Below are 24869 nucleotides of genomic sequence, written 5' to 3' on the forward strand. Positions count from 1 at the left end.
TCAAGCAAGCAAACATTTCATGTATTTTATTACAGATGTTGTATGTTTGATGAAAGAATTTATAAAGAATTGAATACTGGGTTTGTTGCTGCAAGGATAATAATGGGATTCACTTGATTTCCAAGGAACTGATTTGCTGCACCAAGCTTGTCAGCTATGAACCATCATTCGAAACCAGGCAGGTTAAAGGGTCAAAAAGTTTGGTGCGTGTTGAATTGAAGCGCAAACATTGTCTTGACAAGAACTTGGAGTCAGAATTCAGAACCAACGTGTAAGTGAGGAAGTAATGACAACGAAGGATCACCGTATTTTGTCAGAGTGGGAAAGGGAATTTGATGTGCTTTAGCTACTAGACCTAATGAGTGGTTAACCAGCTTACCTAGGTTCCCGGACCCTGGAAAATCCTGTCAATATTTTCTCTTATTCGTTTCAACAAAGTCGTTGGGATAATCCCTGAACGACCTTTTTCATCCACTGTCAATCTTAATTAAAGCTTTTCTTTTTTTTTGTTGATTTGAATGCTGACCTCGCAGCCAATAATCATATTTGCTTAATTTTTCAGCTCTGTGACAGGACATGGCTCTTTTGACTATCTCTATCTTGTATAGAACATAACAGTAACAATTTTCTTTTGACAGATTTGGACAGGCATATGTGGATATGAAAAGAAATAAAAGTCTATAGACCAAATGAAATTTTTCTTGAAGGAAATAATTCATGATTTCATCAGTGAAGAAAGATACAGATTATGATGGGTTTGCCACCTAAGACTAGGAGGACTGAACTTAGGTGCAACCTTTCCCTTTGTCTGTGATGATAACAGTGTTTGATATTGCTGTCAGATCCAGGGTTTTCAGTGCTGTCCATTTATGGAATTGAAAGCACATACTTTCCCTTTTTTGGGTCCAGCAACATCACCGTCAACGTTGTTGATGATTACTTAAATATAATTCATGTTGATCTCAGTTCAGAAATCAGAATCAGCAAGGAACATGATGCTTCTTTTGCTGTCCAAATGCGAGGACCGCTAGCACTTGAGCATGTCCAGAAGGTTTTTTTCCAAAGGTCAAAACTCTTTCAAGACCAGATTAAGTGGACATGGGAACTTCATTTTTCTTCTTAGGCATCCCAGGGGAGGAAAAAAATTAAAGTAAAAAAGATAAAAACAATAACTTATAGTTGGTCATATCTTACATGCAGATATGCCCCTTTTTTCCATAGTTATGAAACTTGACAGAAGAATATGAAAATTCTGAATTCAAAAGTCATGTCTAGATTAATCCACCCACATCTGCTTTCCTCATATTCTGCATCAGTTTTTTGTTCAATTTTTGACTTTGCTTGCACTAAACTGTGAAAAGAATTCAGATACAAAATGAGACACAGTTGAAGAGTTCCCCCCAAATGAAAAACCAACCATATGATGGCAAGGCATGGCCGCTGCCTGAGTTGACCCGCCACCCCTTGCTAATTTAGTACACAATTTTCAGTTAAAACCAGACAGCTGGTCAATCCTGCAAAGGACATAAAATAGGAACCAGTTGGCCATTAGTCTGCTATAAAATTTACTAAAAAAATTTGTCTTTCCACAAACGTAGTGGACAAAGAAAGTTCTTCTGTTCCGCTCTGTGGACCAAGAATTTGGTGTTTATAAAGGTCAAATGGTTTGATCCTTTTTTACAATTAGTGGTTTTAGTTTGATAGTATTTCATTGTCTGCAACCAACACCATTAGAACCCACAACTTCTCACTTACTCCAACTGCCCAGAGAGATTGCAAAGTTTTTCTTACCTATATAAACCTACAAAACCACAGGAACAAGCTTAAAGTATCTCTAAACAGAGCATTCTAATCATATTTCACATTGTATTCCTGTAAGATTCAGCTGTCAAAAACAATTTCTCAGAAGAGCACAGCACACGGGCGCCAAGGCTGGAGTATATGACCGTTTATCTCGACATAGTAAAATCATGTCGTTCACCCAATTTGCTCTTGCACTATCCAACCAGTTGCAGAATAGCAAAAACCTGGAAACGATATATCTTTGACAACGAGAATCCAGTATTTATTCAACACAGTTAAGTTTCTCGTCGTCCAGTTCCTATTTTGGAGATAGAACACCCTAATCCATAATCCAATGCAAATGTAGCAAGAACCTGGACACATGACATGATTGGAAACAGGAGCAATACGATGGTGCTTTGCATACTGCGATTAACATACCGCTAGTTACTAACTACTATAATGAAGCAATTGAGCCAGCAATAAGCATGCCTTCTAAAACATGGATTCTTCTTTGTCTCCTTACAAGCCCCCCTTCTCTCTCTCTCTTAATCCACTCAAGACATTATCAGGGTTTTGATTTGGTCAGAAATAGAAAATCCTCATTGCACCGAACCAACAAAGCCAGTCAGAGAGAAAAGCTTGTCCAAACCAATTCATTTAAGTTCCTGAAAGGCATGCAACTATCAAAATCACATGATTCATACAGACAAAAACACATGCAAAATGATCTGAAGAGAATCTTCTCATTTCACATCAAATATGAACCACCATTACATACAAAAAAAAATAACACTTTATTCTTTACACGTAAGACACTAACTTTGAATGTCAAAACTTACAAAGTTTGAGATAAAATTGCTTGTTGCTTTTGTTAGATCCCTCCCTGTCATCCAAGTTGGAGAGCAGCAAAATCTGATAGGCCACGTACGTGGAGTAATATTTACAACAGGATGACATTACTATGAAAAGCTACCAATTTCTTCTACTTGTGTTGGAGCTTCTGCAACAATGGGTCTAAGAGAAATATTTCTAGCTGTACAACCAGAGTTTGCCATAGTTGCATTACCCAGCTAGATGCTGATGTCAACTTTGTCAAGCCAAGAGACTAGTTGCTGAGTTGTAGGCCTAACCTTAGGGATTTCACTTAAACAAAGGCATGCAATTTCAAGAACCCGCAACATTTCCTTATCATGCTGCTTGCCATAGATAAATGGATCAAAAACCTCGCTCTCCTTATTTTCGATCTTCATGCGAATCACCCAAGAGATCAAATCCCGGGATCCTTTTGGCTTGCACATATCCATGGGCCTTTTCCCAGTCAGAAGCTCCAAAAGCACAACTCCTAAACTGTACACATCACCTTTATAGGTTGCAACAGAAGCTTGCCCGTACTCAGGAGGTATGTACCCTAATGTCCCTACCAGATCAGTAGTTACATGGGTATCATAGGGAAGTATGAGCCTTGCAAGACCAAAATCGGCTAAGTGGGCTTTAAAATTCTCATCTAAAAGAATGTTACTTGACTTTATATCTCTGTGGAGAATATGAGGCTCACATGATTGGTGCAAATAAGCTAGACCCCTAGCCGCCCCCTGTGCGATTTGCAGCCTTGTTTCCCAATCTAGCGAGGATGGTCCATCAACCTTCTCATGCAACCAATAGTCCAAACTACCATTTTCCATGTAAGAATATATTAAGAGTCTGTCACTTTTATGCATGCAATAACCTTTCAGATGGACAAGATTTGGATGCTGTGCTCTTGAAAGTGCTTCAACTTCAGCACGGAATTCTCTATCCATCTGACCACAGTCACCAGAGAGCCGTTTAATAGCGACCTTACGACCATCAGGGAGGGTGCCTCTGTAAACCAAACCAAAACCCCCACAACCAATGATATTTGCTTGGTCAAAATTGTTGGTTGACTTCAAAAGGTCATCAATGCAGAGCTCTTTGTAGGTTTCCCTATTTTGGAAGAGGACCACTAGCCTTGAACTGAGTTCTTCCAAATCTTTATCATTGGAATCAGGCTCCTCTTTCTCAGGATCAACCTCACCCCGGTTATGCGCACGCAACACAATCACAAACATAAGGCCAAGCAGCAAAGCTGTCCCAAGTATGATTCCAACAACCATTCCAATGATGATATCCTTCTTTCTTCTTGAGCTTTTTGGGGATTCATGACCATCTTCACTAGTAGTATCTTGACACCGGGACCAATGATCACCACAAAGATTGTTTCCTTCGAAGCTTGAATTTGGAAATGTCTGAAACTGACCTCCAGAAGGGATCCTCCCAGAAAGCTGATTGTAGGCAACACTAAATGTAGACAGAAAACTGAGCCTTTCCAGTGAGGGTGGTATGGTCCCTGATAAGTCATTATGCGATAGATCCAGAATCTCCAAGCTGCTCATCCCAGACAAATTCCCCGGAATCAGTCCGGATAAATTATTGAACTTCAAATCAAACACATGAACTTTTTTCAGATTCCCGAACTCTGGCCAGATTGGTCCACTAAGAAAGTTGTGACCAAGTTCAAGTGTTGGTGGAAAACTCCAAATTTGATTATACTGCAATCCTCCCGCACTTTCATTCCTTTTCATGAAGAAAGGAAAGTCTGGTGAAGGCTCCTGCAGCGAGATATTTCCATCAATGAGGCTTGGTAATTCAGTTAAACTTTTTGGGATCTCTCCTGTAAACGAATTGTTCGATAAGTCCAAGTAAAAGAGATCCCTATAGCTTCCAAACCATGGTGGAATTGTTCCAGCCAAATGGTTCCATGATAAATCCAACAACTGCAAAGCAGTAATGTTTCTCAACCACTGGGGAATTGAACCTTTAAGTCTGCAGTTTGCAATAACCAGAACCTTCAGCTTCTCAAAATGCAGATTAGGATCATCAGGTAATGTTTCACCAGGAAAATTCAAGGTGAGGACTAAAGTGGTTAGATTCCTACATTGCTGCAGAATTTGCAGAGCAGAGGAAATATTATGGAGGCTCGAATTCGATAGGGAAAGATACGAAAGGCTATGAAATTCTTTGAAGCTCTCAGGGATTTGGCCATTGAAATTATTCCGGGCAAGATTAATATTTTGCAATTGTCTACATAAGGGAAGATTATCAGGCACAGGCCCATTAAACTTATTCGTAGCCAAATCCAGGGAGTTCAAAGCAACCATAGCTGAGCAATTAAGATCTATAGAACCCTCCAAAGAATTATTCCTCAAATTTAGCAAATTAATGATTGGAGAATTGGACAATGAACTGGGAATTTTACCGCTAAATTTATTTGAATGAGCTATAAGATACTGAAAATTCTGTAGCTGATTGAAGACATCCGGGATCTCTCCAGAAAAATTATTTGAAGAAATATCTAAACGAACAAGTTTAGAGAGATTAGCAATACCAGGACTAAGCTCTCCGTAGAAGTTGTTATCTTGAAGCCCCAAAAGGGTCAAATTTTGAAGCTGAAAGATGTCTTCAGGTATCCCACCGGTGAGATCATTCATGCCAAGACAAAGTTTGTCCAAGGAAGAACAAGTTCCAAGCCCTGGTAAAATATTACCAGAGAAATAGTTCACTGCCAAACTAAGGAACTGAATTTGAGTAGAATTAACGCAAACATGGGAAGGAAGAGAGCCACTCAAGTAATTGAACGAAATTTCAAGATTTCGAATTGAAGGAAGATTGATGCTTTCTGGGATTGGTCCAGAGAAGTCATTATAGCTCAAGTCAAGAATCTCTAACTTGGGCATATGAAACAAAGATACTGGCAGTGAGTTTTTAAGGAAATTGTGGGAAAGATTGAGAGTTTTAAGCCGATCCAAACCAGCTAAAGAATCAGATAATATGCCTGATAATTTTTTCTTGGAAAGTTCCAGCTTGATTACTCTACCAGAAGATGGAGGATCACAGGTTATGCCTTCCCAGTCACAACAATCAGTTGATGAATTTGTCGTCCAACCTTCAAGTTTTGTTGTCAAATTGCCCATGAAACCCTGGAGTGCAGTCAAGTCCTTTGGATTGCATGTCAGGATTTGTGAGTTGAGTAACTGAGCTTGGAAGAAGAACACAAGGATAACAACCATAACCCAACAATCTTGAGTACCCATAGAAGCAAAAAGCAACAACCAACAAAACCCAAGATGGAGGGAAACGAAAAGACAGATACTTTATATGTTGAGGATCAAAAACAAGCAAAAAGCATTACAAAAAGCAAGATATTTGGTGTGGGTTTTTATTGTTTGAACCATTTTGAGCTTCGGGGTAGAGGATAAGAGCTGAAAACAGGAGGGTAGGTTGTTCTAATAAGGAGAATAAGTGAAGAGGAAGGAAAAGAACAAGATAGAAAGAGAGCAAAATGGTGGCTTTGACTTCAACACGGATGTTTTGGGGGGAGGGGGGGGAGGGGGGCGGGTGCTGTCATATGAATGAATGAAAGAGGTTTTGCCTTCAACTTTTGGTTTGCTTCTATCTCCTCTCTATCTCTTTCAATTGTTTCATTTTGGCTATCAAAAGAGAGCGTTGAAACAGAGAGAAGAGAGATAGAGATATGTAGGGTGGTTTCTCTTTTTCTTTTCTAGTTTTTTGTTTGTCCTTTCAAGGGGTGAGAGGGAGAGAGATTCGTTTGCGCCAATAAAGCCGTTGGCAGATGTAAAGCAGAATAGAGACAACCAACTATCTCTTCTCTTTGAGGAGGCTACGCTCATAGTCTCATAAAACGGTCTACCGGTAAACTGTAGGTATGACCGGGGATGGCCGGTCGAGTCACAGGTGCCAGTTGGACTTCAACCGAAAAGTCGTCTTCTTAATCTCTGACTATTTGCATTTTATTGAAAGTAGCTTTGACTTTGTGGCATTGAAGAATAATCAGCTGTTTTTTAATCTTCCTATTGAGATAAAATTACAAGAAAAGCTCTCGAAAACACCATTAAATTCCCAAAAAGAACAATTTTAAATTTCAAATAAAATAAATTCCCAAAAAAAGTTCATTTTTGTTTACATGAAAAGAACAATTTTCCCACTATATACCTATTTTTAATCTATTATCCTTAATTTTAATTCTCATTTCAACATTTTACTCCATGGTATAAATAGTTAAAAGAATTAAAATACAAATAAGAGGTAGAATTAAATAATAGAAAATAGCAGCCACTAGTAAAGAATTACTTGTTGAGGTGGGGGTGACCGGGTGCAGCCGGTGGGAGGAAGGGCAGGGTAGAAGGAAAGGGAAAGTCAAAAGCTGGGTGGCGACACGTGGATAGAGTATTCTAAACAACGCCAGCCACCCTTACTATTCACATCACTAAATTAGAATAAAGTTTAATTAATTATTTATTTTTTGTTACTCACTTTTAATTTTTTACAAATAAAAATAGTTAGAAAATATTAGAAGTTAAGAAATGATATTTTATATAAAGTAATTATTTTGAAACTGTATTTCATTTCAGCCATTTATTTATTATCTCTAATCAATTATTTATCATTTTATAATTATAATTTATTAAAAAATAAAAAAATAACGAACTGAGTGTCAATATTTATTTTTATACTTTAGAATAATGGCAAGGTAAGAACTTGACTTTGAGAATAAACAATGCCAAGTGTTAATATACGGACGAGAGAAGTGACAAAACTTTTATCATCTCTTGCTTGTGACTTCCCTATCATCCTATTTGTATTTTTATATGCTTTTAACCATATAGTTTATTTTACTAACTTAATACAATTCAACTACCATTATATCCATATGTTATATATAGTACAAATTATATTATTTAGATATTATGAAAAAAAATAATATTTTGATATGTATCTCATACGAAAACATTTATGAAAAAAATATATAATATATCAATAAAAAGAAATAAAACCTTTCCTCCTTTGTACAAAATATTTTGAAAAAATAATTAAAAAATAAAAGAAATTCGAAATAAATTCGGATATTTTATCATTTTCGATTATAGAGTTTGATTTATCTAATAATAAAAATAATGCATATATTTCATACGTTTCATGTAAATGCTCATTATAATATATTATAGCATTTTTTTGGTTTTTGAGATTAAAACAAACTTAATTACATCACCTTAGAAAAAATTAATCACAATCAAATAATGCAGTGTATATGATGAGTTTTCGAATTGACTCATTAAATTTTCCTTACTTTAGTTTGCTACAAGCCTAAATCTATTTAAATACATATACATATATATAAAAACATTCAAGATATTTTAATTTTATTAATCCTTTTTGATTGTTTAACAAGAACAATACATACATGGCTTGCTTCTCCTCTTATTAAGTGAGACTTTAATTATCATATATAATACGAAAATTACTTATGGGTTTTTTGTTTTTTTTTATGATTTTATTTTTCTCAAAATTTATGAAAAAATTGAGACATAAGATAGGATGATGATAAGAGAAAAGGTTTTTGAATTAATTGTTGCTCCTCTTATTAACTAAAGTGAAAAGATTTTGCTACGGCGTTTGTTTTGTTAGTCTAAAGACACTTAAAAAGATTTTATATGGAAGTAAAAAATAATATCTCCATCTAATACATCGAAAATCATCAAATTAATTGTGAATTATGTGTTAATTTAATATAGAAAAATACTAATATTTTCCCTCAAATATTCAATGCTTGCTTATTCATATTATATGCTGTTAGAAATTAAAACGCGCATTTGAAAGTAAATATAAAAAAATATAATTTATGCTTTTTTAATTTTAAAGGTGGCCAGCATTTGATGGGGTGTATATATATATATAGTCAAGGGGCCAGATCAAAGTTTGGCAGTGACGTTTTACTAGGGAAATAGTCAAATATTGTGTAAAACTGTGCCGACCTCTAATGAAAGGCCAAGTCTTAAGGTTTAGATGTCCAAAACATTCATTGTATAAATTATATTATTTAATATTATTAAATTTTAAAAATATATATTTTTAATGAAAGTTATTCAATGCAATTAGAATTTTTAATATTCATAATAAAAATATTTTTGATGAAATTCATTTAATGCAATTAAAATTCTTATTTATAAATTCATAAATCTCATTAATATATAATAATAATAATAATAAATTATTCAAAATGATAATTCAAAAATATAATGAACAACTATACCCTTTTCATCAACAAAAAGTTTTACCAACATTAATTTTTATCATATATATATATCAATTAAAAATTTTTCACCATTCTCTCTCTCTCTCTCTCTCTATATATATATATATATATATGTATACATTGAAAGTTGTTCACAAGATGAGCTGTCTAGAAATTACAAATACATCTTTGACATGTTTTGTAATAATAAATTAAATGTTAATTGACTTTGCCTTATCCATCACGGGTTGAAATTTAAGTTCAATCTCGTATAATTTGAAACTTTAAAAATAAAATTTAAGTAAGTTTATAAATCACGTTTTTAATTTAAAAAATATAATTAATAGACAATGAAAGATTTATATTTATGTATTCAAAATTTATTTCATCTCTTATTAACGTGAAATCCGTAACATTATCTTAATTTTTTAATTATTTATATAATTTTTTTTTGCATTAATCCTTTAAAGATTTTACTTGTTATATTTTGATCAATTCATGGTGTTGTTTTTATGTTTCAACTTGTGCTTAAAGAAATGAAAAATATATAGGAAGTTAGCAGGGGCAATAGTTGACCACCTCTAAGGGAACGGGATGATTGACTTTAGTGAGGAATTGATGATCAAATTTCATTTCAAAAATGGCTGCAACAGCTTTGCTGATGACGTCGGGGGAGGGAAGACGCTCTCAATTCGTACAAATGTCAACTCTTGATTGCATGACGCATGCAAAATATTTAATTGACTTGTACCCACGAAGCACTGAACATTTTATCAAGGAATTAAATGCTTAAATGTTAATTTAAAATACATAACTAAAAAAATTAATTAAGTTGGCATCGACACCGAAACTTAAGTATTCACACTAATTTTCTTAAACCCTGAATCAAGGTTAGAGTAATAATTTATTTATCATTTCATAAAATTTAATTTTTTTAAAAAAATATTCAAATGTATTATTTGTTTATATATAGTTAAAAGCACTTCATTGCTTTTTAGCTTTGAAAGCAAAAAAGGCAAATTGTTAGACAAAAATGAGGAAAATGGAAGCCTAGTTAGATCCTTCCTTCGAGCCCAAGTTTATTACTGCAAAGAGAAGAGCATTATCTCTTGTTTTTATCATTACTTCTCCGCCGTCCTACCTTAAGATAAAATAGATATAAAAATCCACTATTGCAACGCGCATTTGCAGAATCAGTGATGACTCTATTTTATCTAAGAAAGAAAATCAAAGTCCTTGAATAATAGATGTTGAAGTGTTTTTTTTTTTTTTGGAGGAGACTATGAATCCAAGAATTTCTTTTAAACCAACTGTTGATTATGTTGAAAAAATTGATGACTTGGGTTTTCAGTTTCATACAGCTACGGAAAAGTCTGAATGGAGAGAACTTCAGAAGATGCCCCCCTGATGAAACTTCTGGGAAGCAAGGCAGGTCACATCGTGAGCCAACATTCGCTTTGCTTTTTGTATGTGTGTGTGTCAGTTCAGTGCCTGAGCCAATCTTTATATTGTACATATAGCTAGTACTAAACTTTATAATGTGTGTCCATTGTCAAAACAAATCAGGAAAGAACTAGGAAAAGCAGGCGCGTTTTGGACAGATGAATGAAGATAAAGAGGGGAAAGTTCATTGGGCCAATCTCGAATATGCTCAAGATGAATAAGTGTAGCATCTCAAAGTTGTACTCTTGATGGTTTTTGGTCAGAGACTTCTTCAAGAGAGCTTCTAACAAAAGGGTCTTTCACTGTCCACAAACTGGTCATTTTGGTACCTTCATGACATTGGTTCTTTAGCTTATACCAGCTGCCAATACTGGTAACCAACAGTCCAATATGAATACGACAATCATTTAGCAGTTGTTATATCCTTCTTAGAGATCATAGAAAGATTAGTGAGTAATCTTATTGGATACAATATTATATGATGAATTTTGATGTTTACCAACCAATTGAGCAAGCATTGCCTAATGGAAGCTGGACATCTCAATTCACCAACTATTTAGTGTTAACATTAGAGAATAAAAAAGAAGGGAGATAGCACAGGACTGATGGGGCATGGGCTGGAAAGAATGGCAAGCACTACATATCTCTCCAGTGCTCAGATAAGGCAAATCTATATATATATATATATATATATCAGTGCTGCCCCAGTCTCTTTAACGAATAATGATGAAGCATTAAGGAGCAAAAAGGAACCATCATTTGCATTTTATTTTACTAATTCTGCCATCAGTTTTCAATCAGAAAAAAAAAAAAAAGAAATTTGACCCACCACTAATTGCCTTTCTGTTGGCCGACCAGCCAAGTTTATGTGGCTCTTTGTAGTTTGCCAAGCAGCTTTGTGATTGCTTCTACTTTGATTTTATACCCATTTTTGTTGTTAACTGAGATTAATATTTTGAACAAGAAAGCAAGAGTATGTGGGACTGCATTAATTTATACATATATATATTTGTCTACATAAAATAATGGCAGCTCTTCTTCCAACTCTCAAACTTTTCTACCATGGATGGACAAGAACATATCATCAACCCAATTGTGTACATGTATATATAAATGAAAGGCTGAAAAATGTGATTACATCCACTAGACAGAGTTTCTAAGGGTTTGGCTGCACAAAATTAAAGTCATCATTTGATCTTTTATATATATAATAAAATGAAAATGCAAACCCAACTTTTGATTTAGTTCAACTTTCCTGGCTGCTAATATTTTATAAATTATTGCTATCTCCAAAGGAAGGTTTCAACCATCCACAATCCAACCCAGAAAAATAAATAAATAAAGAAATGAATTAGAAAATTCCATGGTTTTAGTTGTAATTTGCCATCCACTCAATATTGGCAAACCCATCATCATTAGACATTGTGCTAATTACAAAATTCATAATCAGTACTTTTAAAAAGTTAACCTCAAAAAGGAGATGAGCATTAGCCAGTAGCCACCCCTCATTCCTCATTTTATATTCAAGGGGAACTCTTTCTTTTGTTTTTTGGAATAATGAGGAACTCCATTGATGAATATATATTGGGTAACATGCCTTATCATACAATATACAAATAAAAATGACTAAATATATAAGTCACTTACAGAGCAAACTTGGTTTAAAGTATGCCAAGGTCAACTCCCTTTAAGCTATCTAATAGGACTAAACTGGGGTAGGGGTGATACATGGGTTGTTTTTGGAATAATAAAACAATTTATTGCAAAGGAAGAAAGAGGCTTGAGGATTCTTTGAAAGGCAAACTGGGGTTGGTAGCCCAAGTTTATGGCTTCCTAGCTATTTTAGGTTATTGGTATTGATCTGATGAGTTCTTTTCCATTTTTTCTTTTTATATCATGTAAAATAATTAAAATTAACCTGGATTTAATTCGTTGTTGCTTATGAAATTGGTAAAATGCCCCCTTAAGTTTGAATATAATTTTTGATAATTTCATTTTGAAAGATATCTCAAAGTGATTATAATTTATAAATTTTATTTTAAAAAATGAAATTAAGAAGATTATAGAGTGTTATTTTTTATTATTTAATCCAAAAAAAACTTTATTTGACAAATTTTCGGAACAATCCTTGAAACTGAAAATTTTATCGATGCAAAGAGTACAAATATTTGAAAAAAAAAAGAGTTTAAATTCTCTCAATAGGCTATTCAATTCAATTAAATTATTAAAACTACATAAATATAGTTCCAAAAATACAACCATTAATTCCAAAGATGGTAAAATAGATCAGAATCAGGGGCATGCATACCTTGATACACACTTACATGCATGGCTAGTTTCCATTTTAGCAATGCACTATCCCTATCTTGCTAATTGAATGTATGGCAGTCTTGGTAACAAAAATTAAAGACAGGTCAAAGGTTCCCTTTAATTTTTACTGAGAGCTCAAACTCTGGCAGAGCTATTTAAATTAACCACAGGACATGTCTGGGTCTGGGATATGTCTCAAACAGAATTAGATAACCTTGGGCTTTCTTGCTACCTTTCAGTCCCAAAAATTTGGGTTGTGATCATTGGGACTTATTAACTATCCATTTACTACAATGGACTTTAACTTGTGGGCTTTTCCTCACTTTAGTGAAAAGACTGATAAATTTTTAGTCTGAATCATATAGCTCAAGCTTGGCCCAGAAATGACCAGCTACCTGATATAGACAGCTTTAATCATAGATAGTGTGGCATCCATCATATGATTTAATATTCAACTCATTCTAATCTTTCATATTTAACAAATTTTTAATTAATAATCGCTATTTTATGTGCCTTCTTTTTTCCCCATCTATATAATATAAGCTTCTACTTGTTAACCTATTGACTAAATCTTTAAATTTTTTTGTTGATTTCAATCCTGATTCTTGTACACAAAGATGAGAGTTTGCTTTATTGAGCAGCAATGTGGGTAATATATAATTAGGCAAACACAACATAAAATTGGACCTAGCTTATCATACATAATGAGATTTGAACGTGAGACTTTTAAGGTTTTGAGACTTTTCTTTGCCACTAGGCAAGGCCCCATTGGCCAAAGTCTGTAATACTTCTTCAATTTGATGCCTGTTTATTTCCTACTTGTAGGAAAGGTCCAGCTAGTAAAGTGACCAAGATGTTCCAAGTCTGTATCCTGTTTTCATTTACTACAAGTGGAGAAAAGTAGTCAAATTATAACTTTTTTAATGAAAACTAATGGTGGTTTATGATCTGAATGAAGTTGATAAATGGATTAAGGTAGGCAGTTCTATAGAGAGTTTGAATATTGGATTGAACATTAAATTTCTAAATAGGTAGAGTGAACTTTTTTGTTTAAGTGGAGAGCTACCAATGCTATTATATATTTTCCATGAGTAAAGCAATTAAGATTAAGTTTGGTCCATATTTTTATTTTTTATTTTTTTTTTTAAATAATAAAATGAAACTTAAATTTCTTAATCTGATTAATTAGGCTTCACACTCCTTTGTAAGTGTACATAACAAAACAAGTGGTGTAAAGATTAAATTTTATATAAATGATATTGACGTAACAATCTGAATTTTAAAATAAGAGTTGCTTATGTCTCACTACTTGAACTAATGATACAAAAATCATTGTTAGTCATGTAAAGTTTGGATTAAATGTCACTGATTTCATATCAACAAGAGACAGAATAAATTTGGAACTTTTAGGGTAAGAACCTTCCTCTATGTAATAGGTAGTATGAGCAAAACTAGACTAAATCGATAACTTAATCGAACTGAATGAGATTTGGATAAAAAGATTCGGTCCAATTGATCGATTGGGTATAATGGTCCAAAAACTTTAGTCTAATTGATTTATTTGATTGGTTCTCGATTTTAAAATTTTTAAATCAAGCTTATTAAAATATCAAATTAATATTATATATATTAATATATAATAATATATTTAATTTTTAATTTATATAAAATTTATATTTTTAATATTAATTTTAATTTTATAATTTATAATTATGAATAAATTTTATAAATTTTGATATTATAATTTACAAAAAAAAAGAGAAAAAATTTTGATTTTTTTATCTAAAATTAAACTAATCAAACCAATTTGACGTTCGATCAATTCAATTATTTTTATATTTAATTGATTTTAATTAATTTTTTAAAATACTTAATCTCTAAGTATGACAGATCAAACCATTTAATTACTCACCCCTATGAAAAGTATATTTTTAGATTAAAATTATGGGTTTGGGACAACAAACCCAAGCAACCCCTTTTCTCTTGTTAATAATAAAAAAAGAGTTGCCTTTTGGATAAAAAAAGAAAAGAAAAGCAGTTGACGTTTTCTACAAAATCTTGATGTGGGTACTGTTATATTAAAACTTTGATCAAGCAACGTGCAGGAAGGCATGAACAGAGGCGGATCTGCTTATGCCAAATGCTATGATCATCCTTGAAATAATCCGAACAAGGAAAAAAGAATTAGTCTTTAATAATGGTTAACATTGTAAGCACGAAAAAGACATGTAAATGTGTTGGGCGGCTTTGATTTGATCTGATTCCACCCGATGCCACTTGGATAAAAATGACTGATTCAGTATTCCCAGGAATCATATCCGGGCAATGGACTTTTGTAAACCCATTTGACTCAGCCGAGTCTCCATTACCCCTAGATTAACGTCCACCAAACAACATTATCCCAAATTTCACCCTAAAAATACGCGAACAGTGGGACCCAGAATCTAATTTTCCTCCATTGAGGGGCCGGTCAGTCTCTCAACTCATGCCACCTTTGTTTTTGGGTAAGTCTAAACAGAAAAAGGGCGTCTCTGTCTTCACGTTTTTGACCTCTTCTTTCTTTTATATTTATTTAGTTATTTAGTTTCTTTCGTTTCATCGTATCTGTATTTCCCCTCCATTGGCTCTCCCCGTTTTCATCGCTCTGTTTCTCCGTGCTCTTCTTTCTTCTTGATAATTTTTCCTTCATTTCCTCGTCTCTTGTTTTCTTTCAGAAATTGAATATGGACTCGGAGCAACACAGAGTCGACGATCAGAACAATAATCCCAACGGCGAAGTGAATGGAACAGCCGTGTCGGATGATCAAGATGGAGGAGAATTCTCCGATGTCGAGATGGAGAAAAGTGAAGAGAAGGAGGCCCAGCAGCTACAAGAGAAGGAGGAGGATTCTAATTCTAGTTCTACTTCCAACTCCCCCGACGTTAACCAAAACCACCAGTCCAACGCCAAGGAGGTCAATCCCGAAACCAAAGTTAATGGCTACAATCATTACATACCAGCAATCAAGGCACAAGTTCATCTCCCCAGACCCGAGCCACCGCAGCAAAAAGTAGAACGTTCACAATCCATGTCCATAGCCGAAAACATGCCTTCCATAGGGAAATACATCAGAGACCGAAGCAGCACTTTCTCAGCAGCAATCGTCAAACGTCTATCGTCTTTAAAAGAGGATAGCGGGGATTTCGTCGTGGAAAACGATTCGTTAAACTTCGAGGTGACAGAGTTCAAAATCCCAGGAGTCAAAGTTATAGTGAAGCTGAAAACCGAAGACGAAAGAGAACAGTTACGAGGTCGGATAACGTTTTTCACTAGGTCAAACTGTCGAGACTGCACCGCTGTTCGCAAATTCTTTAGAGAAAAAGGGTTTAGATACGTTGAAATAAACGTCGACGTGTTCCCCAAAAGGGCCAAGGAGTTGGTCGAAAGAACGGGAAGTTCCGAGGTGCCTCAGATATTCTTCAACGAGAAGTTGTTAGGTGGATTGGTAACGTTGAATTCGTTGAGAAACAGTGGGGAGTTGGATAAGAGAATGAAGGAATTGTTGGGGAACAAATGCCCTGAGGAAGCGCCTGAGATACCGGTTTATGGATTTGACGATGAGGAAGAAGTAGAAGATGAGATGGTGGGGATCGTGAAGGTTCTGAGACAGAGCTTGCCCATTCAGGACCGCTTGATTAAGATGAAGATTGTCAAGAATTGCTTCGCCGGTGTTGATATGGTGGAAGCCATCATTCACCACCTAGACTGCGGCCGAAGAAAGGTTCGTTTACTTCTTCCCTATATTCTTTGATTTTCAGTTTTGGTTGCTAATTGGTTATTGGTCATCTCATCCGTTTACTTATGTCAAAAGGTTAAATGCTTTAAGCATAGTAGGAATAATAAACGACACTTCATATATGCATTAAATCTTTATCGAAAATATTTTCATAAAAAGTTCTTAAAATATTTTAAAAAATATAAATAATTTTTATTACATAAAAATATAAACTTAATTGAATGGAGTAGAATAATAAAAAATTATTTAATTTTTATATATTATATTAAAAAATATCTTGATTTTCTCTTTTTCGAAATTCAAAAGCCAAAAAAAAAAGCTGCTGTCTTCTAGGACCAAATGCCAACACACACGCGACACTAATGATGGTGCGCACGCGGCACGCTTGAGTGCTTGTATGATGACCACCACATTCATCCGTTTACATTCATATTTTATTAAAGTACATTGTTATTGCTACCGATTGAAAATCGAAATGATGATCAATTATATTGATAATATTACATATTAAGCACTAATAATTGTGGATTAGCAACATCACTTATGTTACAATTATAGGTTTACAGCCCAAAAAACCTAAGTTACAGGCATTATGCGTGTTGACATGGACCAATATAAATATAATGTCCAAAGCCAAATGATTAGTACATTTTTGCTGTCATAAATTAGCTTTCCTTTTCTGCTTTTTTCTGAACAAAGGCAAACAGATAGATGCCCTACAGAGGAAAACCCCTCATTGAATTGACTGCCAATTTGGGTTGTGGATGATATTTGATTTCGTTTGGTGTTTGTTTCCAGAGCGGTCTATTTCTTAAGTCGAGATACATGTATTTATTGTTAAATCAATTTTAGTGAAATTAGTTTGTAACACGATATTGGGTGTTCATGTTGTACAAGTTCATATGTATATATCTTAAGAATAAAGAACACCATATATATTCATTTAAATTAAGAAAAAATATAATATATAGTGTCCAAACATTATTAAATTATAAAATTTTGACACTTCATTTATAATTATTATTTTGAAAGAAATAAAAGATTGATGTTAAAACTTGTCAACTTTTTATTTTTTTCAAAATAATAATCTTTATTAATAAAGTATCAAAATTTGATGATTTGATCGTGTTTAGAAACTATATATTATCAATACATAAAATATTAATCTTAATATTATATTTGAATAAAGAGTTGCTTAATCTTTGGGGAAAGGGGAAATTCAATCAAGTGTTCAAGGGCCTACACGTTTTGAACGCTCAGCGTCCTTGTCTTTGCCATCCATCCTGCCAAATTTATAGGCTTTTTTTGTGCCCCACACCTTGCTTCTAGGATTTGCATGAATGAATTAGGAAGTCAATTTTTTTTTTAATTTATCATTAGTTTTCTAATTTTAGATGATCATCATTCAACTTTATTTCAAAGATTTCGAGTTCAATTTTTAAAATAAATTTATAAAATGAAAAAAAAACCTCTTTTTGATTTAATTAAAAGATATTTTATGTACAATATTAAAGACAATTGCAGTTAATAAATTGAGTTTACTATTTTTCTTACATTTTTTATCCTTCATATTTTATAGGGCATTGAAACTGCAAAGCGGCTGGCCCAGAAGCACTTCATCCACCATGTCTTTGGGTAGGAACATTCTCTCATACATTACACTAATTAAGTGATAAAGTTATTAGTTTTAATGCTACTTTTCAACATACTTATCATCTATATATAACCCTTTTTTGTTGCTAATTTGTTTACTAATTTTGTGTAGGGGAAATGATTTTGAAGAAGGAAAACATTTTTATCGATTCCTTGAGCACGAGCCATTTATTTTGGGATGCTTCAACTTTCGAAACTCAACAAACGATAGTGAACCCAAATCGGCATCGTTTCTAGCCGACCGGCTTACCAAGTTAATGTCTGCCATACTTGAAGCATATGCTTTTGATGACATGTGCCGTCTTAATTATTATGCCATCAGCAAAAGTGAAGAATTCCGCAGGTATGTTTGCTCCTTCATTCCTGTTTACATTACTTGGTTGATTTCATTTTGCAGCATAGAAATAGACTTGGTGCAGAATGGCATCCAATCCTGATAGCTTAAACTTCATTTTTAATGTTGGTGCAGGTACTTGATTTTGGCACGAGATCTCCAAAGGATCAATCTGCAGTTACTCTCTCCAGATGAGAGGCTAGCCTTCTTCTTAAACTTATACAATGCCATGGTTATCCATGCTGTGATTAGCATTGGACATCCTGAAGGATTGCTTGATAAGAGAGCTTTTTACTGTGATTTCCAGTATGTTGTTGGGGGATTCCCTTATTCCCTTAGCATTATAGAGAATGGGATCCTCAGAAACAATCGAAAGTCCCAATACTCCTTGATCAGGCCCCTTGGCAATGGAGACAGACGCTTAGAGGTAATCAACTTCATCAATCTTTTTTGGTATTCTAGCTCACAGGTCATACTTTTATTCCATTCATATATGTTTTGATTATTAATTTTTGTTATTTTCAACTGACAGCTAGCTCCTGCTAAAGTTAATCCCTTAATCCATTTTGGCCTATGCAATGGGACAAGATCAAGCCCAACAGTGAGGTTTTTCACTCCTCAGGGTGTTGAAGGTGAGCTGAGATGTGCTGCAAGGGAGTTCTTCCAGAGGGGAGGAATAGAGATTAATTTGGAAAAGAGGACAGTTCATTTAACACGGATCATCAAGTGGTAAGTGTTCAATACATCAAATAATTTGATCCAAACAGCATTACCCGGATTCAAATTGACATGCTGCATTTTGACCTTTACAGGTTCAGCGTAGATTTTGGACAGGAGAAAGATATCTTGAAGTGGGTCCTCAATTACCTGGATGCAACCAGGTCAGGGCTGTTGACACATCTGTTGAGTGATGGAGGCCCTGTTCACATTGCTTACCAGAACTATGATTGGTCTGGTAATTTGTGACCACCCAACTTTTCAGATGGTTGGGCCATTTTAGATAGCAATTTTGGGATGGAAATCATTGAAGTAAAAAGAGTTTCGTAATGATACAAACAATTGATGAAGCTGCATCGGCTTGGGAGTTTTTTTTGTATATAATACCTCAAGTTCAAAGGTGTTTGAGGGTCTGATCTCCAGCCTTTCAGCAATGGTGTCAAAGATAGGCATTTTACTTATATATATATATATATATACACATTAAAGAATCCTGTTTTGTCTATTGCCTTGCTTTTGTGGTGATTTCCACCTATCATTGGGGTTGTTTGTATTGTAAGAAAAAGGTGTTTCGTTGGCACTTTTGTCCTTATTTTTCTCTTTTTTATTTCCTATTGATCAATATGTAATACTTGAAATTGAAATCATTGAAATGAATGAATATGATCAATAAACCATTATCAATCCACCGTGTATATAGGCATTATCATCAAATGGAATTGGGGTAATTCAAAAGCTTTACTTCCAAATTTATCTAATAATGTAAATGACCAAATTATTACAGGAAATAATACATAATTTTTTTAAATTATATACAAAAATTTAAATAAAATTTTATTATTTTATTAAATTAGGGCCCATGCCATGTTAAAATTAGAAGCCCAAAGTTTTTCCCTCCATCATCTCCCGCCAAAAAGAAAACGTAGAAAATAGAGTAAATAAATAAATACTCCAAAATGGGAACAAAAGGCTAAAATCTGAGAAAAGTGAGAAGAGTTGAAATGGAGAATGCGAATTCAGCCCCCACAGGTTGCTACAAATGCGGACGAACAGGCCACTGGTCAAGTGACTGCCCCGACGCCCCCGAATCCGACCACCCCAATCTCAATCCCAATCCGGGAAGAGTCGCAACGGAGAAGACGAATTCAGCCGCAACAGGTTGCTACAAGTGCGGACGACCAGGCCACTGGTCACGTGACTGCCCGGACGCCCCCAAATCCGATCAACCCAATCTCAAGGCTTCCTCCTCCGGCGCCAACTTCATTCCAGAACAGCTTCCTAGACCCGAAAAGCCCAAGAAAGTATCCAATAGCAGGATCCGACCCAAGCTCACTCCGGAACTTCTCCTCTCCGATGATGGTTTCGGCTACATCCTTCGCCACTTCCCTCGCGTCTTTAAGTACCGCGGTCGCGGTCACGAGGTATCTTTTATTTTCTTTTAATTAACTTTAAAATGAGCACTCTGTTTTTCTTTTTCTTTTTTGGCAGATTTAATTAAGGTTGAAAGAATGTTTTTGCAGGTGAGTGATTTGGGAAAATTAATTGGGTTATACAGAGAATGGCACAGGCATTTGCTCCCTTATTACTCTTTCGAACAGTTTGTACATAAAACCGACAAAGTTGCTTCTTCCAAACGAGTTAAGGTAACTCATTTTCCTTTTTCACTTTCAACCCTTAAAGTTTAGTGTTTAAGGATTTATACTGAATTTTGGGTGCTTAAGGTAGATTTAAAAGGAGTTGCCCCTAAGTTTTTATGTGATTCACTTTCTCATAGCTTTGGGTTATTGAGATTTGGAGATGTGGATCTCTGTAGCAATTCAGTTTCAGATGTCGTATTAGCTTTTTTTGATGCTCTACTACGAGATTGTTGGCTCTGCATCACCTTTGCTAAGAAATTGCGTTGATCTAGACGCTAGAGATTTGCATTGTTTGCCTAAATTACCGGCAGCGTGGGTGAACTGTAAACTTAAATCCCATGATGGCAATGTACAGGAATATGCTTTTATTTTGCTTGCGTAGAGGTCCACGTAGTGGATCCTCTAGATTAGCTGAGTTTCTGATTATATATATACATACATCATTCATTTGCTGTATCTCTTTTGGGCAGAATTGTATTAGAGAATTAAGAGAGCGAGTTGCTAGAGGAGGGGATCCTACAAAATTGCATGAAAGTCCAGATGAAAATAATGGTCCCAGTGATGAGCAAGGTATGCTTTCAATATTGCCATTTTTTTGTTGTAAGAGATTTTTTTCCTTGCACCTAATCATGTATATTGGGTGGTTTTGTCGCTTGAGGCATAAATATTGTATAGCACTTTAAGGTAACAATTAATAACCTTCCCTTTTTTAGTGTCTTGTTGGATCTGATCTGTGCCTGTGAACACTGTAGGGGCCAGACATTCTGAGGGACAAACTCATGATCCCTTTGAGGGAGATCATTATCATGATATTGAGGAAAATATGCTTAATGAGATATACCAAAAAGCTACTGAGGTAACCATTATTCCTTTCGACTTGTTTCTCCTAGTTATCTTTCTTCTTTTTGTTGCAGTCATGCATATACTTTGAAGTCGATAGCTACTAGTTTTGATCCTTATTGAAGTGTAAAAGAAAAAAAAATGACAAATCTATGCTTTCTTAAAATTAGAAGAACAAAATAAAAATAAGGCTATAATTGCTAATTAGGTTCCTGCATTCAAAAATTGATGTAATCCTATGTCATTTAGTTATTTTATTTAATTAGATTGCTGCTGTAGATATTTGAATTTTTCAAGGCCATTAGTTGGCAAACTAGTGTTCCTGTACAACAATGCAAAATCATTTTCTGTTAAGTGGATGAATTGGTGTTAATTATTAGGAAGGATGTGCTTATGTTGAAAATGGTTGCATCATTGATGCTAAGACTGGTGTTGGCTGATTCTAGAAGTCACACCTCTGAGTTTTGCTTAACGCACAGTCCTCTTTGATGTTTTCGACATTTGGGCTTCACAAGTCAGGCAGAAAGAATGTCACTTGTGAATGAGTTGATTTTTCAATAGGTTCTTACTTCCTATTTTCATGAACGTTTTCATATGTAGGAGATGCCAGTTATGCTTGTTACGTTGGACAGTTTTGGGGAACTGTACTTAAGAGCGTATGGTGGTGTAGGGTTAGAAAATGAGGGTTTATAAAATTTGTTGACTACCTAGGAATTAGGTTTAGGATATAGGAATCTTTCAGGATTTCGCCCTATTGAGTTCATGGCACAGGAGGATTGGTATTTCTCTTTTTCAGACTTTGTACTATCTGACCAGACTGGTCGGTAATTCTTCAATAATCAATATTCAGAAAGATAGTATCTTCATGAAATATTTATCTTATTTTGTTCATTTTCGTTCACTGGAACTCAAAAAATAAGCTTTCCAACATGATTTACATTGCAAAGTATCATGCGAGCTTTGTTGAAGGTTTATGCAAGTCTTCATTCTTTCACAACTGATACTTTGTATATGCTATTATCTTTATATGTTGTCACTGCTGCTTGTAAAAGACTGGCAAAAGAAAGTGAGAAGCAAAAAGAGGCTCAATCTCTTGTTGACGTTTTATGTGTGTACTAACTGCATTTCATATCCTTTTTCACTTGGTTTCTTGGAAATCCTTGAATTCTTTCCATAACAACACTTTCGCAAGTTCATTACTGGGTCCAGAGTTCCTTAGGAACCTGTATTATTGGTGCTGCCAATGTTTAATGGTGGTATTCTCACGTCATTTCACCATAGGAACCATCTCATGACGTACGCACTGAAATGGTTGCTGCCGAAGTAGTTGCAGCCAGCAGCTCTGGACCAGGGCCAGAACATCAAGTGCCAAATAATGGAGCTGGCTGCTCCACTGAAGTTCATATCACAGAAGAACAGAGAGCTCGGATGGAAGCTAACAAGTTGAAGGCACTACAGAGAGTTGCAGCTGGAGCTGGCTCCTCTAGTGAAACTCAAATCACAGAAGAGCAGCGTGCTCGGATGGAAGCTAATAGGATGAAAGCACTGGAAAGAGCAGCAGCTCGGGCTCGCTCATTGCAGTCAGCTTGACCGTCAACTCTCAACTGCGTTCATATTACTGTCACCTCTCTCCTACTGTTTGTAGTGACCTGCCGACTATGAACATTACCAACTGCCGTCAATTGTGGTGTTATACTTTCCCCAACCTTACACGCTGTTTTCACATGAGAGCCAATATCATAACGGCGTGAATTTGCGCTTTGACAGTTTAAGAATCTTCCCGTTGAAGTAGAAAATGGCTTTCTTCCAAACACTACCGCTTATTACTTTGGTTGTAGATGGTTTAGGCTCATTTTTATTCTACATTAAAGTGCAAAGTTGTATTTAATTGCATAAAAAAGTTACTTTATATATCATTTTAAAATGATAGTAATGCCTAATAATCACAGAGTAAGAGCAGAGTAGAGTCTTTATATTTTTATTATATCCATAGAAGTTTCTAAAATAGCTAAAAATATATAAATAAAACAATAAATCACAAGATAATATTAATGAAACCAAAAAGAGTACTGCACTAATAAGTTAAATTGCATAATGAGGCAAAAGGAGAATAGAATTCTTCCACCTTGTTATGTCCCATGTTCACCTTATTGTCTCATGTTCAGATTACTATCACGTGTTCAAAAAATTAAATTGAATTGGGTTATTTACATTAGCAGAATCAGAACTACCTATTGTCTAAAATAGACAAAAAGGGTAAGAAATTAAGAAGAAGACAGAAACACAACAATTGGGCATGCAATTGACCCCTTCAAGATCTTGAGTTTACGGCTACTAGCATTGTCATGATGGGTTTGATTGCATTCGATGCCTCTCTCCTTCCTTGCCTGTTCTACCAATTTCCTTCCTTGAATCCTTATTACCACATTTGATTAAGAGTTTATACTTGTAGATGGTCATTGTTTAAGAGAAAAAGGAAACCCAACCATGTGGTGACAAATTTAGTAAAACTAAGTTATGATTAGGGACAGAGTCAATGGAGTGACGTGTCGTGACAGTTATCATTTCTCAATTTTTAATTTTATATTATTAATATAAAAGTTTATATAATTAATATTATTATCTTTATAATTACTTTATAATTATCTTTTATTCAAAATCCTGAATTCATATTATGATATATGCAAGATGATGATTAAAACCATTCAGAATTCATAGCAATAACTACGCAACTTTCATATAAGCATGGGGTAAGAAAGGAGCAGAGGATTTCTATTCTAGTCAGTCTATTTTGAGGTGATGAATTGAGGCTGAGGATTCTTCCGTTAATGGATTGAATCTTGGTCCACCCACTATATTAGCTAGCCCTGTCTCTTGGGTATCAATTATAGATTACTCATTTCTTACAATAATTTGATCATTTTATTAATAAAAATATTTTATTTGCTTGGAAAAATTTCTTAACTCCATTATTGTTTCACAGCAATGTTGTTCATGGATTATTCCTGAAATTCAAAAAAAAAAAAAACTATATAAATTAACTATCGTGAAAATCTGTTTAAATTATTCTAAACTAAAATAATTAATTGATTAATTATATACTAAAATTTCTTGGCATTCTTAATTTTAAATGAGATCCAAAATTTAATATTTAATTTGTTATTGCACTCGCACGTTGGATTCAATAACGTGTGCAGTATCTCCTATATAAAAACTCGATTATAATATCTTTTTTCAAATCAATAATTTATTATTTTTTGAAAATT

The 24869-nt window shown here is 34.4% G+C and overlaps 3 protein-coding genes across 3 annotated transcripts; 2 read left to right on the forward strand and 1 right to left on the reverse strand.

Annotated features, from left to right (window-relative positions):
- Nucleotides 1-1227: 1227 nt before the first annotated feature.
- PSKR1 (phytosulfokin receptor 1) lies at nt 1228-6178 on the reverse strand. Its single transcript, XM_021437472.2, has 2 exons — nt 2625-6178; nt 1228-2450 (listed from the first exon to the last, which is right to left on the reverse strand). The coding sequence occupies exon 1, from the start codon at nt 5892-5894 to the stop codon at nt 2856-2858; it is 3039 nt and encodes a 1012-aa protein (XP_021293147.1). The 5' UTR covers nt 5895-6178; the 3' UTR covers nt 1228-2450; nt 2625-2855.
- An 8879-nt stretch (nt 6179-15057) lies between these two features.
- LOC110423085 (glutaredoxin-like protein) lies at nt 15058-19704 on the forward strand. Its single transcript, XM_021437204.2, has 6 exons — nt 15058-16407; nt 18002-18057; nt 18188-18418; nt 18545-18836; nt 18942-19138; nt 19222-19704. The coding sequence occupies exons 1-6, from the start codon at nt 15370-15372 to the stop codon at nt 19373-19375; spliced, it is 1968 nt and encodes a 655-aa protein (XP_021292879.1). The 5' UTR covers nt 15058-15369; the 3' UTR covers nt 19376-19704.
- Nucleotides 19705-20076: 372 nt separating this feature from the next.
- Nucleotides 20077-23546, forward strand: LOC110423296 (zinc knuckle (CCHC-type) family protein). The gene is made up of 5 exons (XM_021437482.2): nt 20077-20547; nt 20647-20769; nt 21234-21333; nt 21516-21619; nt 22885-23546. Exons 1-5 carry the CDS (start codon nt 20128-20130, stop codon nt 23191-23193), a joined length of 1056 nt encoding a protein of 351 aa, XP_021293157.1. The 5' UTR covers nt 20077-20127; the 3' UTR covers nt 23194-23546.
- The last annotated feature ends 1323 nt before the right edge of the window (nt 23547-24869 follow it).

Source organism: Theobroma umbraticum, unplaced genomic scaffold, assembly GCF_002168275.2.
Source record: "Theobroma umbraticum cultivar Fairchild unplaced genomic scaffold, ASM216827v3 scaffold_20.0, whole genome shotgun sequence".
Taxonomy (NCBI): domain Eukaryota; kingdom Viridiplantae; phylum Streptophyta; class Magnoliopsida; order Malvales; family Malvaceae; genus Theobroma; species Theobroma umbraticum.

Bases quoted from the DNA above. Each gene is read 5' to 3' on its own strand.
- LOC110423085 (XM_021437204.2), top strand. From the start codon at position 15,370: ATGGACTCGGAGCAACACAGAGTCGACGATCAGAACAATAATCCCAAC. The intron at 16,408-18,001 runs GTTCGTTTACTT...CATATTTTATAG, and splicing joins TAGACTGCGGCCGAAGAAAG to GGCATTGAAACTGCAAAGCG. The intron at 18,419-18,544 runs GTATGTTTGCTC...ATGTTGGTGCAG, and splicing joins AAAAGTGAAGAATTCCGCAG to GTACTTGATTTTGGCACGAG.
- PSKR1 (XM_021437472.2), bottom strand. From the start codon at position 5,894: ATGGGTACTCAAGATTGTTGGGTTATGGTTGTTATCCTTGTGTTCTTC.
- LOC110423296 (XM_021437482.2), top strand. From the start codon at position 20,128: ATGGAGAATGCGAATTCAGCCCCCACAGGTTGCTACAAATGCGGACGA. The intron at 20,548-20,646 runs GTATCTTTTATT...ATGTTTTTGCAG, and splicing joins ACCGCGGTCGCGGTCACGAG to GTGAGTGATTTGGGAAAATT. The intron at 21,334-21,515 runs GTATGCTTTCAA...TGAACACTGTAG, and splicing joins TGGTCCCAGTGATGAGCAAG to GGGCCAGACATTCTGAGGGA.